Raw genomic sequence first — 14,384 nt, 5'->3', positions numbered from 1 at the left:
GAGGGACAGAACCACTGAGTTTACACCTTATCGGCCTGAGGGACAGAACCACTGAATTTACACCTTATCGGCCTGAGGGACAGAACCACTGAGTTTACACCTTATCGGCCTGAGGGACAGAACCACTGAGTTTACACCTTATCGGCCTGAGGGACAGAACCACTGAATTTACACCTTATCGGCCTGAGGGACAGAACCACTGAGTTTACACCTTATCGGCCTGAGGGACAGAACCACTGAGTTTACACCTTATCGGCCTGAGGGACAGAACCACTGAATTTACACCTTATCGGCTTGAGGGACAGAACCACTGAGTTTACACCTTATCGGCCTGAGGGACAGAACCACTGAATTTACACCTTATCGGCCTGAGGGACAGAACCACTGAATTTACACCTTATCGGCCTGAGGGACAGAACCACTGAGTTTACACCTTATCGGCCTGAGGGACAGAACCACTGAGTTTACACCTTATCGGCCTGAGGGACAGAACCACTGAGTTTACACCTTATCGGCCTGAGGGACAGAACCACTGAGTTTACACCTTATCGGCCTGAGGGACAGAACCACTGAATTTACACCTTATCGGCCTGAGGGACAGAACCACTGAATTTACACCTTATCGGCCTGAGGGACAGAACCACTGAGTTTACACCTTATCGGCCTGAGGGACAGAACCACTGAGTTTACACCTTATCGGCCTGAGGGACAGAACCACTGAGTTTACACCTTATCGGCCTGAGGGACAGAACCACTGAGTTTACACCTTATCGGCCTGAGGGACAGAACCACTGAGTTTACACCTTATCGGCTTGAGGATTAGAATCTCTATAGAACTGTAAACCCTTTTTGAATTACATATGCATACACCATGGGAACTATAATCTAACATTGATATAAATATAAATATTTTGCTGTGCAAGGTTTCAAAGAGGGTGAGCTATATTCTCCTACTGTATATCTTTTATTCCATACTTCATCTTTTATATATTGGTAGAGTAAGCTCTTGGTAGATCTAGGGCTGAAGAGAAGGGGCTTTGGGCTAGCTGTGATTCCACTGCAAATCAGAGACCAGTGAGGCCACTCTCTGCCTGGTATGTTGCGAGACAGAAAGTCTCAGGTCATTGACTTTCATAGGGGCACGCGGCTTCTCCAATGAATATGAAATTCATGAGGGTAGAAAGACGGCATGGGTGAACTGCGCCGACGACTTCATTACAAGGACATTTACATGCTACAATAATACGCCATTCCACCAGCAGCACCATTTTCTGGGACTTCCAAGACGCATGCATTCCCAAGTCGGCTAGCAGTTTGATTGAGTGAAAAATGAATAAAAGATAAGCACTTTTACGAGGGGCATTTTCACACAGAGTAAGTTTCTAGTTAAATAGGATACAAGGGATCTTTTATGGAAGAGTTTTACCCGTCATTGTGGCTTTGTCTGTCCACCCACTCACTGCCTGAAAAAGTCTACCATAGTTTTACCAGCTGCATTTACTGTTTTCAATATATACATGACTGTGTTTGTATGTGTGTGTGTGTATGTGAGAAACCGATGTGAACAGCTAGAGTCCCCCGCGGTCTGACTGGCTCACACTGGGCTTTGAACCAGTGTGTGATCTTCTGATCGTAAACAAATGTGACCACCCGTTTCTTGACAACGCACCGACCGCTTGGGCTACACGAAAAGGTACCAATTAGAATGCTCCGTTGGAGACATTTCAAGCTGAGTGGCGAGCTTAACTGTTTCATGTTCTCATGTGAGTGAGTGAGTGTACTTTACCACAGGTCCTGGCTCTCCGCGATCTCCTCTCGCTCCTCGGATCCCGGGACCACCCTAATGATGACAATCAAACACACCAGCACACGCACATATTCAATCAAACCACACACACCATCAGCTCAAAACAATAGCAGATGTTGCACATGACCCTCTTTAGCGAAACGCCACAACGGAATAAATTAGTTCCTAGCTCTAACACTGCTAGCTGTGAGACGTGATGCGGATGAATGAGAGGAGGGGGGGTTCTCACGGGGGGTCCAGTGGGGCCAGGGGGGCCTTTGCTGTCCTGGGTGCAGGTGCAGGCCCGCGGCATGGCTGGACAGTCCTCCTCCTTCCTCTGCAGGATGAGACCGGCACCGCCACAACGAGAGGACACGATGACCATATGACAACACCACCGGGCTATTGATATACCGTACATATCGTGTGCCGCGCACACACATGACACCAGAGGGGGTTATGATAATGCTAAAAGGACTATGATAATGGGGATAATGGCCACGCGACAACACATCGGCGTCTATGACATGTGACTAGCCAAGACCTTACAACCAAGGCTGGGGTCCTCTCTGTGTCGGTCAGTGAAATGGTAGTGAAGACTGGACTCACCAGACCAGGAAGTTCACAGCACTTGTCTCGGCTGGCCCAGGACGTGCTGCACACAATGTCAAACATCTGCAGTTGAAACTGAGGACAAAAAGAACACACTTTATTCATTCCGTTGTCCTCAAACCAGTACCAGTCCCGTTATTCTACTGGATTTCATATGTATTTCCTGACATAGAAAACATAATCATTGCACAGCTTTTATTGAGGAAGAATTCATCTATAATGGCTTCTCTCAACATCTTTTCAGAAATGGGTTGATTTGAAAAATGAATGGTAAGAAAATATGTTGTTAAAGGAAGACAATGATCAACCCCATCAGTAACTGCATCTCACTGCAAGTCCAGTACAAGGACATGAAAAGTAGGTTGATGAAATTATTGGTTGTTTCTGTGGACTCTAATGAACTCAAACGGTCTAGCTACAAATTCAGTGACAAATGGATCTTGACATGCTAGTGTAATTATGCCTCACTCCCACCCGGTCTTATGGCTTTCCATTGGTAGCTGATCAACCACTGCACTAAATACTGTATTAACACTAAACATCGTTTGACCAGCTGAGGATCCAAAAAATGGGAATCAAAGACATAAATTAAGACAAATTGCATTACTGAATATTGACATATACTGAAAAGGGATGTCTTTAAAACAAATAAAGTAACTGGGTAAGTACTGTAGTAAATGTCAAAGCAACTCCTTGCATCCTGCTCTGATCAAACTGTAACTGTGTCTGACTTTAGTACTTACAGGTACAGAGGGGTCTCTCTGATTTAACTGTAACAGTGTCTGAATGTAGTACTTACAGGTACAGAGGGGTCTCTCTGATTTAACTGTAACAGTGTCAGAATGTAATACTTACAGGTACAGAGGGGTCTCTCTGATTTAACTGTAACAGGGTCTGAATGTAGTGCTTACAGGTGGGTCCAGAGGTCTGACTGTAGTACTTACAGGTGCAGAAGTGTCTTTCTTCTCCCGTGAACGCACCATGCGCCCCAGCACCTCCAGCCCGTCTGTGGTGATGTTCCCCGCAGCATTGATGGCCTTTTCGCCCACCAGCTTACAGTCGATGACAGCCCTGGCATTGGTCTTGCTAATAGCCAAGTGGAGCTATGGGGAATATTACCAAGCACACCTGGATTCAAATTCCATTTGAAATATTTCCCAAAAAGTTTTTAGTGTTTACTGAGGCCAGTCATAAGTGCCAGTGTTTACACTTTTGTGGTTCCCTAGCACCAAGCAATCTCAGTGCTAAAAGAAAAAATCTTAATTATATGAAATGATTCAAATAGCATTTGAACCTTCACACATATTTGAAGGTTTGTTCAGAAGACAGACGCACTGGGACTGAAACGGTGTCTTGTGTGTGCACGTCTCAATAAATCACTGTGGAACATGACAGAATTGCAGAACATTTCAAAGATGCAGAACACAGACAGCGGTTCAAAGAGACACGGGCTGTAAAGTAAGGACTGCTCTATAATTTCCGACATTTCTGAGCAAGCATTCCACCAGTTACCTTAAACGAGTGAGTCGGTTTAGACTTTGAGTGTCATGGGGATTTCAGGCCCTTTTGTGGCAAAGAAAATACTTGCCCTTTTCTACGTTTGACATACCATACTACGATTCAAATGTTATTTGGAAATGGGATGTATAGTAAAGACACATGCAGAGACATTTTGAGACATAAGAAACGTTTCATGTATCCATGAGTCCTATACTGGGTCAGATACCCACAGTTCTCCAGGGGTCTAACACATTCTGGCAACCGATGAGTTGGGCTTTTGATTTAGAACAATTTCGTAGCAGATCGAAAAAACTTTTAAATCAAGACTACATATTTTTATTTATTAGTTATATTTTTTGCCTCGATCCAAGCAACCAAATCCATTATATGCGAGATGAGGCAGACATCGTAGTCCTACTAGGCCAAGGCTCCTAGCCAAGCACTCACAGGTGAATGGAGCAGGGAATTGTCCATTACTGGTGGAGTGATGAAAGGTTACTAATTTGTCCACATGCTGAGCCAACGTTCCCTCATGTCGTACAACAATATGTTGCCAAATGTATATTCCCTGACTCCTACCATGGCTCACATGAAACCATCTGATGTCTAGATCCTGATGACACTTGGGAATGCTCATGGAATGGCAGGGGAGGTAATTGAAGTACTGGTGATTTTTCCTGAAGATAACAGTGGATAATATAGGCAACTGTCACTTTCAGCCACACTGTAAAAAGCAAAAGGTTCCTGGAGTTCCCCTTTAGGGGTTCATTAAAAAAAACAGAAATTGAAACATTCAACATCTATCAGTCCTTTAAATGAACCCTTGAGTTAATTACGTATAGAGGCTATTCTACAGTTGAGAAACCCTATAGGATCTGCCAGGAAACATATCTATTTAGAGTGCACATTAAAATCTGCAAAGATATATTTATTTTGTTTCAATAAAATAAAAATGTTGTATAAGGTTTCTTTAGTTCTTCACTTTTACACAACACTAAATTACACTAGGATGTGGTCATAACATTTCAGGAGAAAGCAGATGAAACATTTTAATACTAATCCTAAATATAATAAAAATGGTTACAAAAGGGTTATTTGTTTGTACCTATAGGTACATTTCTTTTGGGGGTTCAGGGTAGAACCATAGGGTTCTTCAATATGTTTTTATTTGGTGCAAGATAAAACACTTTGCAGATTATACAATTCTAGGTAAATTATTCTGTGGAGAACCTTTATATCATTGGAGCGTTCTTCCAAGAACTGTGTATGAATGTTCCACCAGCCTGAGTAGCCTTTGAAATTACTTATTTATTATAATTACATATCAGAAGTTCTTTGAGGGCCAATTTACACCCTGACTTAGGAACCTTCTGGTTTGCTGGCTACATCAGGCCTGCAATTCACATTATGCTGGCTTGCTAAGTGAGAATTACGATATCCAGCTAGTGGAATTGCTATCATTTGCAACCTGCATTCAGAATGACAGCCAGGATAAGGAAGGTTATTTAATGACTAAGGCTGTCACTGACATAAATAAATATTTGAAAACTATAGAAATGTTTTCTATGTAATAGACCGATAACATTGCCTGATCAACTATAGAAATCTGTCAACCAACAGATTATTAACAATTGATCAGTTGACATCTGGGACTGGCGAGGATGATGATAACATTGGAAAAAAGTGGCTGAAGAACACGTATAAACCTAAAATGTAGGCTTTGACATGGAATCCCAAAGTCTTCTACATGGAATTGTAAAGTCAGAGTAACTGTGCCAAGGAAGAGAAATAGCACCTGTTACTCACTTACCTGCAGTATGCAGGAAAAGGTATTACTAGCTCTGAGAACACAGAAGTCTACAGCCATGTCTCAAGGTATTCTAAGCTCTACTGACAGCCACTAAACAGTGACTCAACATCACTCAAAAAGCTGGCTTGTAGCCATGAAGCCAACATTCCCTGATGTGTTTGGGTGATGTGTAAGCGGCGTTGCACTGATAAGTGAAACAACCATGAATGCTTTGGGACTCTGACCTTGTGGAAGCTGCCATAGAAGAGCTTCTTAATCTCAGGTCCCTCGAAGGTCACAGTCTGGAAGTCTCCTTTGTAGTCATTGTTGAAGAAGGTTAGGGTTTGGCCGAGGTCTAGAGTTGGAAACAGAATGTTTATAATTCAAGAACGGTTTCATCAGCATATCTGTGTCTTGGACTAAAACAACTGAATATAATCCCTACATAGTGAGAAATTCAGCAGAAGGGAACAGGTAAGCTGGTAAATAACATTACATTTTAGCACCAAATAAAACCTCATATTGTTCTATTTTTATTTATTTATGTTCATGAATGATTGTTTCTCTTAGGGTTTGTATTTAAATGTATTTGGTACATAATGTATTACTTCTTAAAACATTTATTATAAGAGTTATTGTTTTGTATTGGCAGATGATTATGTTCAATAACCAATATAAAAAATAAAGATGCATTCAAAGGCCTTGGTGTTAAATCAGCGGAGTCACCTGCATTAGGGGATGTCCCTTGCTCTGTCTACATTATTACAGCATCCAAACAGTGGCAGCTTGAAACACATTCTACTCACTATCCAGGATGACGCCCACCAGGGGCTCATTGTCCTTGTTGAGGATCTCCCACAACGCAAAGGGCTCTTTGGGAGTTTCAGGCAGCAGGCGGAACAGCATAGTGATGGTGTAATCAGAAGGCAAGCCCTCGGGGTGGATAAACCTGAGGTAGAAAGTTCACATTCAAAGAGTTCAATAGTTATTAAAATACCATTTCAGAAGTGGGGTTTCAACTCGCCTATAATTCTCCAAATAGTGTCTTTCCATTCTAAAGAGAGGCTAAGAGCAGGAAGCTGATAATTTCAGAACAACACACAAAATTACTATACTTTGTGATTGTTACACATAAATAAGGGGAAATAAACCAGCTGAGCCTTGTCGTCTGTTATTATCACCATCTCATTGCTGTAAAGTAGGGTAAGTTGAATGTTCTAAGGCATTGGTAATGTTATCATTAAGTGTTGCCAATACTTTAATATGGAGTCATGCAGTGTCATATACTTAGGTTAAGTAAACTTTATCATGCCCAATGTACTAACTGATGTTTTGTCGCTTTGGAAGACGGCATCTCGTCACTCCTTCATGACTGATGGAAGGTAATGTGCTATAATATCTTTTAGTTTGCATACTTGGTGGGCTGGACCAGGAGGGAGTTGCCATGCAGGCGGAAGCAGGGGAAGCTGTTGAAGGTACCGGGCTCCATGGACACTCCTGATACACCTCTATGCAGACCCTCCACTAGGCCAAACATCTCCATCATCCGGAAACCTGCAGCCACAACATGCTAGTGGGTTAAAGAGCAGATCTGCCCATACACAGATACCCATAGAGATTAGTAAATGCAAGATGTTTGAATTGTGACTGGGGTTAGACCTCGTTTAACTTTTAATCCATAATGTGCTCCAGAATCAAAAGACTATGTAAGCTTTACACCCAAGGTCATATTAAAACACTTCTTTTTTTTTCCAGAGTTACGAGGATCAACATTTGTTTAAGGCATGGTGCTACACCAGTAAAAGTAAGTGGGAAATGAAAATGAAAAATGGGATAGCACTTATATTTCCATATATTTGATGCGTACCTAGCAGTATTTAAATGTACTGTAACTGTCCAGTTTAAAGGGATTTTCTATACACCAATTACGCTTGGGTTAAAACAACTAATCAACAAGTCAGAGAGCATAAAGGTCTTCCCAATGCTGTATGTACTAGCAGGAAGGAAGAGGATCAGTCCATATGAAATGAATCTAACCTGGTAAGGTGCTGCCACTTATCCCCACCGAAGGACAAGCTGCAAGCCAAAACAGGTCACATTAATACAAACAATAAAACAGAATACAAACAGTAACATGCATTTCGATTGTGTGGGGTTTTCCAACGTGTTCCTGTGGGACTCACTGGCGGTGGCGGCCTCGCAAACAAAGGTGACCAACTTCTCCTCAATCTTCTTAAAGGCGTCCAAATCGTCCACAAAGAAGACGTGTCTCTCGCTGGGCTTGCTGGCTATGCTTACCAGCTCACCGTAGTCGGCATCCGCAAAACCAATGGCAAAAACAATGTACCCTGTGAAGAAAGAAAGCGTGTATTAAAAAGGGCCGTTATGTGCGTTGCCAAAAGACAACGTTTTGTTGGATTAGCATTGCAACCTAACGACACAGTCGATCCTAGGTCATTTTCTGTTGTTGTGGCACAGTTCTCTGGCGTAGCGTGTTCTTTTTGATTGAACTGTTGCCCCATGTGCCTTACCTTCCATCTGCATCTCCTTGGAGACCTTGTTGACGTCGTCCTGAGAGCGTCCGTCGGTCAAAACCACCAGCACTTTGGGGATGCCCCTCCGGATTCCGCCTGCCACCGTGAAGATGCTGTCTTTCACATGCCGGATGGCTAAGCCTGGAGCGGAAATGAACAGAGGGAGGGACAGAAGGAGGCCAAGATGAACTGACAGGTGGATATAGCCCCGTTACTTGGCAATGCTGTGTTTTAACTTTCCCAATCGAATGATTCAGGGACATTTGTTTTATCATCATTCCCACCCTACCTGCAACTACAGTACGATACTCATGACACACACGTACACACACACACACACACTCCCAGAATAACAAGGTGTCACAGCCAGGATTAACAAGAGAACCTCTTCACTGCATCCGTTTGAAGGAGAAAGAAGAATGTTAGAAGTCTCGGGGAATGCATTATCACTCCCCTTGGGGATCCTGAGTTTGGTACTTGGAAACACTGATTAATGACAGAGTCTCACTGTTTTCCGGAAAGCTCTGCTTGATTACTCTGGCCTGCCTGATTACAATGACTGATTCTCTTTCAGCAGGTTACAAAAGGAAAGTAAATAAGGGGTAGTCCTGTTCATCTGGCGCCTCCAGCTGTCTCAATGGGCTTCAGTTATCCCAGTAATTAACTGTTATGGGAGTCCATTTGGTAATTCTAAGGCATAAAAATAGGAGCTTAATGTATTCCTCAGAGTAATAGCATGAAAACACTATTGTGCTAGATAGTGAATAAGGTCTGACAAAGGCTTGGCGGTCACATTTTATTTATTTCGGAATAAGGCTGGGGTATACTTGCCTGTCTTAGTGTTCCCTCCCTTGTAGGAGATGCGGTTTATGGCCTCCAGCAGCCTCTCCTTGTCATTATACGAGTTGAGTTTGAACTCGGTCCTGGGATCGTCACTAAACTGGACAATGGCAACCTGATAGGACAAAGAGTATGAAGGAAATTGTAGTATTTCAGAGGCGTTTGCCTTTTCGTTTCAGGGGATTGTTAAGTAGTGAATTAACAAAAGATGGCACAAGTGCCCAATCAAAAACATATCTTGAGCCATGGAGGGAAAATCATTTTGATCGTGCAGATGGTCTTTAAAGGAAACCAGTGGTCCAAACCTCATATATTTATATCATAATCCGGAAGACATTGTAGAACTCCAGAAAGTACCGTTGTAGCCTAGTACACTTCAAGGCCATTCTTGCCAATTTGTGTTTCACTACCAAGATGTAGTCTAGTGCTGAAGGTACTATCTGACCAAAGGACCCATTCCATATGTTGGTCTAGTTGTCAATCTTTACCTGAGTGCCATCTGGTCCAATACTGTCAAGGGCTCCTGTAGTGCTGTACAGGAAGCGGATGATTTTCAGGAAGCTTTCATCCCCAATGCTCCAAGAGCCATCCACTAGAAACACCAGATCCGCTTTAGCAGCCTTGCAAACTAGCAAGAGAGAGGGACAGAGAGGCACGGAGACATGGAGATAAAGCAAAGAAGAGGGAGATGGGGACAGAGGAGAGAGGGGTAAAGAGTGAGATAAAGAAAGGAAAGAGGAGAGAGTAAAAAAAGAGGAGTGTCAAAAAGAGAGAGGGAGACAGAAAAGGACAATTACATTTATAAGCCAATTAAAACACACTCTTATCAAAAGCTATTAAAATTCGGTGCATTTAACAGCAGCTCTGATACAGCATACAGGTAATACAAACAGACACGAAAAGGGAGGGGGAGGTAGACAACACACACACGCACGCACGCACACGCACGCACGCACACGCACGCACGCACACGCACGCACGCCTCAGCAGGCAGTGGGAAAAGAGTCACAATGGAGAATGAAGAGAGATTTCTCATTCTCCACAGGTTACCAGAAAGGAGCTGGGATGATTGGCAATTATCTGAACAACTTCCCTTTCTCATATCGGGCCCAGCCAGGAACAACAGATTGACCAGTAGAACACCTCATTTCCTGTTGTTTTCTCTTCCTGTTCTTTGCTACTCTGACCCATTTTCAAAGGAACCAAATATACAAATACAATAATAAACAAGTTGCTAGTATGTGGGAGGCAAAGTAAACTTAAAGTTGTGGGCAATCACTAAGAATAATACAATACAATACAAAGTTTATGGTACAATCAAGGTCTGATGTGGACTTGGTCTGGGTTCAATAACCTTCACAAGACTCTGCAGTGTAGAAAGAAAGAAAACTGCTAAAATTATACAAAAACAGCAAATACATTTCTATACTTCATATCTGCAGATATTATGTTGCCTTCATGTTTTCCTTGGAGGATTGATAACTTGGAAACATTCTGACTCAGAATTCAAGATGCAAGAGAAGTTCCGGCCTACGGTATTATCTCAGACAGCTCATATGGGACCACTTTCGAAAATCTGAAAAGATTTGTAATTATAAATAAACAGCTTCAGTAGCATTTCGGAAATGGCAACGTTCCTCTAGGCACTTACAATCCAAGCACAGTGTCTGTAGTCATGGCTGCAGTAGACACTGAATAATGTACATTCACACGTTGATGCCAGTACTCATTTGAGATTTGAATGTCAGTAGGGGACCAGTTGAAAATTGTCCCGCCAAGTTGACAGAGAGATTTCCATGGTAACTGGCTGTTCTAGGGACTCCCTTTAATATCTGTAGTATTGACTAGATACTCCATTGGGGGCATGGATGAATGACAGCAACAGCCCTTCAAATCTCCTCAAACACCAAACTAATTTATGCTAAAGTATCATGCCGTTCAAAGGGAGTTTGAACACCAACGTAATCTACAGCGCTGGATATCTGCACAGCAGGGATGCACAGCCTCCATCCATACCTTCCTTGGCTGAGGGGATGGTGGGGAGAGGGGTGGTGGTGGGAGGTCTAGTGGGTGCCGCAGTGGGAACAGGGTCTGCGTGAAAACAAGGACATACAGTAAGACACGCACATATCGTTAGAACATCCTTACTGCTCTGTCACCTCACCCGACAAACAGGGCCGGCAAGGCTTTCATTCAGCCGGAAAAATAAAATCATAAATACACTTGTTGCCACGCACAGAATTGAGAAAGCCTGTATGAGGGTTTTCCGCTCAGGCTGAAATTGATAACACCATCCAACATAAGTTTAATCAGGAAGATATCAGGAAGAATTCGGAAAGTCGATCCATGATGGTAGCTTATGCTCAGCAGCGTGCCGGGTTTATGATTAAGTCACCCATATAATTTTCGCACTTGATCACTACCACAGCGGCGGTCAAATTGAAATGAATCGTGCCGCTTTTTTTTCCTAACTCTGGAATGCTGAAAACCACACAGACGTTACTGCCATAGTAAATCATCTACCTGAAACTGGGAATTACTTTTGATGGCAGCCTCCTGGGCCGTCTGGGGAAATGCATGGCAATTTAGAAAGCCCTTTAGTTCTAATCTGCGTCAAAACAAAGCTATAAATCAGTGTCTGAACTCAACATACACTAACTCAATGCAAACAAATGCTTGGCCAAATCATGCCTTGTGCCTCCCAGGAGGCAAATAATGTTGTAAAGATATTGTGGAAATAATGTAGCCATGTCGTGTTGCTGTATGCTTGGTTTTGATAATCTCCTAACAATGTTGGTAGATTCTAGTGTAAATAATGGTGTAGCACTGCTGCCTGTTCTCAGTGTTTTGTCAATGTTGATACATGAGTAAATTGCTCTTAGGCGTCTTATCGGCTCCCTGATGTTAGAACTAATGTTGTCACAACATTATGACAATGTTGTAGCAATGCTGAGTGCGTTGCACTTGGCAAGTCCATTGTAGCAAAACAGCATGCCGAATGCATTGTGAAGGAGCATGATTTTTTGAGGGCAGGCGAACAACTACAGGTCTTCTGAATGGTGATGTTGGAACTAATGTGATTACAACATTGTCACAACGTTGAAAGAATGTTGTCTGAAAATAGTGGCAATTTGGTTGTTGAACTGTTGTGTCCTGTGCAGCTGTTATAAGGGGGACACGAACAGGTCTTCTCTATGGTGGTGACTGCAGGTCCTTCGGTGTCCTGGAGCTGGGCGTACACACTGATCTTGTACTGCGTATTAGCCGTCAGGTCACTGAAGCAATGGCGCATGGCTCCACCTCCCAGCCTTGCCTCCTGCTTCTGTCCATCTGAAATGAAGGCGGAATCTCCATCACATTTTTAGTTTACCTCAGATTAATAACACAGTCCAAAAATAACCCAGTACTTAACACGGATGCAACTGTGGATGCCATGGTTGACTTCAGGAAACCTTTCACTTCCCCCCTGAGACTGAGGGCTCAGCTGTTGGTTCGGCTGAAATATTCCCATTCCTAAGAACCATCATCTCCCCCAACCTCAGGTGGGAGGACAACATCACAGCGGATCAACACGAACGCCCCCAAAAAGTGCTACCAGTTTATAAAAAGAAAACTCTTCAGTCCAGCCTTATTCAGCTTCGTGACTCAACTGTGGACCCTGTCCTCACCTGTTTCATACAGACTCGTTTAGGTCTCTGTCTGTCTGCTCCAGAGGTAAACTGCAATGCATTGTATAGTCCTCAGAAAAGTCAATCTGCCGCCACCTGCTCTACATGACTGCAGGGCAAGACCATCACTGATCCCTCCCACCCAGGTCACCCGCTTTTCCAGAAATAGTCCCTCGTCCTGGAGGGCAGTACAAAAATCACACCACCTGAACAGTTTCTTTCCATGTGCTGTGGCCCATAGCAACAGGCCATCTGTCCCATAGAGACAAATACAACTATGCTCACCACATCAAGACACCTCCAGACTCAACTAACTATCTAAAATAGCTGTGCTATACTGAACTCAAAACTCAGCTCAACTCCCTGCATCTAGATACATTGCACTCCAGAATTATTGGCAGCTTAAGTAAATATGAACAAAAAAGGTCAGAATATTTTTTACCAGCTTGGTCTTACACTCAACAAATCATATGAAGCTGATCTTGAATTGGGTAAAACATTTTGAAAAAATTTAAGCCCGAGGGACCCAATGGCCAGTTCTCAAAAGAGTAAAGTATAGCTACCTAACATTTGCAAACAAGTGTTTAAGGGAAGATTATTTGTATAGCACATTTCATATATGGGGCAATTCAAAGTAGTTTATGGCGCTTTTCTTTTATCAGGCCTAAAAAGAATCAGCATACCCAAAAACTAAATTTAACATAAAATGTCCCAGTAGCAAGTCAAATGCGAAGTTGTTAGCTAACCCAGTTCAAATGTATTTAATGAGAGGATGTTTTAGAATGTTTCATGTCGGCTGTAGGTTTTTATATTGTCAAGTTCATAACCAATGTCTTGTGATGAGACAATCTGTTTAGTCAAACGCGCTATCTTTGATTCAAGCAGCAAGCTCGATTGCTATTTTGCTGGACATAGCCAGTCAGGCAGGCATTTATCTGATTACGATATGAAAACGAGTGAAACCTCAAATTTCTCCCATGTCACTTGTACCTTTGCACACAAAACATGACCGCGGCATTTTCCTCAATGGTAAATACAATGCCGTCCACCGACGAAAATGGGCCAGCTAGCAAAACTACCAATCTCCACATACAGTGTTGCCAACTCCTCAGTAAGGAAAGTCGCTATTGGCTGTCCTAAAAGTCGCTAGAAGTCGCTAAATGACGTAATCGCCTAATCTGCATAATTTACCATTAGCATCATGAATGGATATTTATTTTTTTTAACATACAAAACTCTCGTTGGGGAAAATAATATACATGCGTATTCACAAATGTTGTCCAGGTACAAGAAATAATCAGCTGAGCAAAAAAAATAAGGGGGTGCTATGCGCGATTCATTTTCAGTCTGGACGCGGAGGAGTTAGCATCTCCTGCTCTGACTGCAGCTCGGAGGAACTGCTGTGCGAGGACTGGGCCGCCTGTGAGTGCTTTCAGATGGGGGAAGGGCCCACGGCGGCACCCGCTGCTCATTGAGAAGAGTAAGAACAAGTCTCCAATAACACCACAAAAAGTCGCTAGATTTGTCGCTAGAGGTTCTGAAAAGTTGCTAAATCTAGCGACGAAGTCGCTAAGTTGGCAACACTGTTCACGTAGCTTGTTGAGGTTAACGTTCACGCCCACCTTGATGACATTATTGCCAAAGAACAGAAACTG

General features: G+C 42.9%; 1 protein-coding gene across 6 annotated transcripts in view; it reads right to left on the bottom strand.

The window, feature by feature from the left end:
• The window catches only part of LOC105028044 (collagen alpha-1(XIV) chain), an 84,793-nt gene that overhangs the window by 16,644 nt on the left and 53,765 nt on the right, over positions 1-14,384 (bottom strand). For all 6 annotated transcript variants that reach the window (XM_010900485.4, XM_010900488.4, XM_029122821.2 and 3 more), the window contains 14 exons: positions 12,245-12,391; positions 11,078-11,152; positions 9,550-9,689; positions 9,053-9,176; positions 8,219-8,362; positions 7,871-8,035; positions 7,725-7,763; positions 7,103-7,241; positions 6,494-6,636; positions 5,933-6,042; positions 3,343-3,501; positions 2,396-2,473; positions 2,037-2,123; positions 1,787-1,840 (listed from right to left, as the gene is read on the bottom strand). In XM_010900485.4, coding sequence (XP_010898787.2) covers positions 1,787-1,840; positions 2,037-2,123; positions 2,396-2,473; positions 3,343-3,501; positions 5,933-6,042; positions 6,494-6,636; positions 7,103-7,241; positions 7,725-7,763; positions 7,871-8,035; positions 8,219-8,362; positions 9,053-9,176; positions 9,550-9,689; positions 11,078-11,152; positions 12,245-12,391 — 1,604 coding nt within the window. The remainder of the gene's footprint in view (positions 1-1,786; positions 1,841-2,036; positions 2,124-2,395; positions 2,474-3,342; positions 3,502-5,932; positions 6,043-6,493; positions 6,637-7,102; positions 7,242-7,724; positions 7,764-7,870; positions 8,036-8,218; positions 8,363-9,052; positions 9,177-9,549; positions 9,690-11,077; positions 11,153-12,244; positions 12,392-14,384) is intronic.

This window comes from Esox lucius, chromosome 10 (genome assembly GCF_011004845.1).
Source record: "Esox lucius isolate fEsoLuc1 chromosome 10, fEsoLuc1.pri, whole genome shotgun sequence".
Taxonomy (NCBI): domain Eukaryota; kingdom Metazoa; phylum Chordata; class Actinopteri; order Esociformes; family Esocidae; genus Esox; species Esox lucius.
Note: the sequence above shows the minus strand (reverse complement) of the source record. Positions and strands in the feature narration are given on the sequence as shown.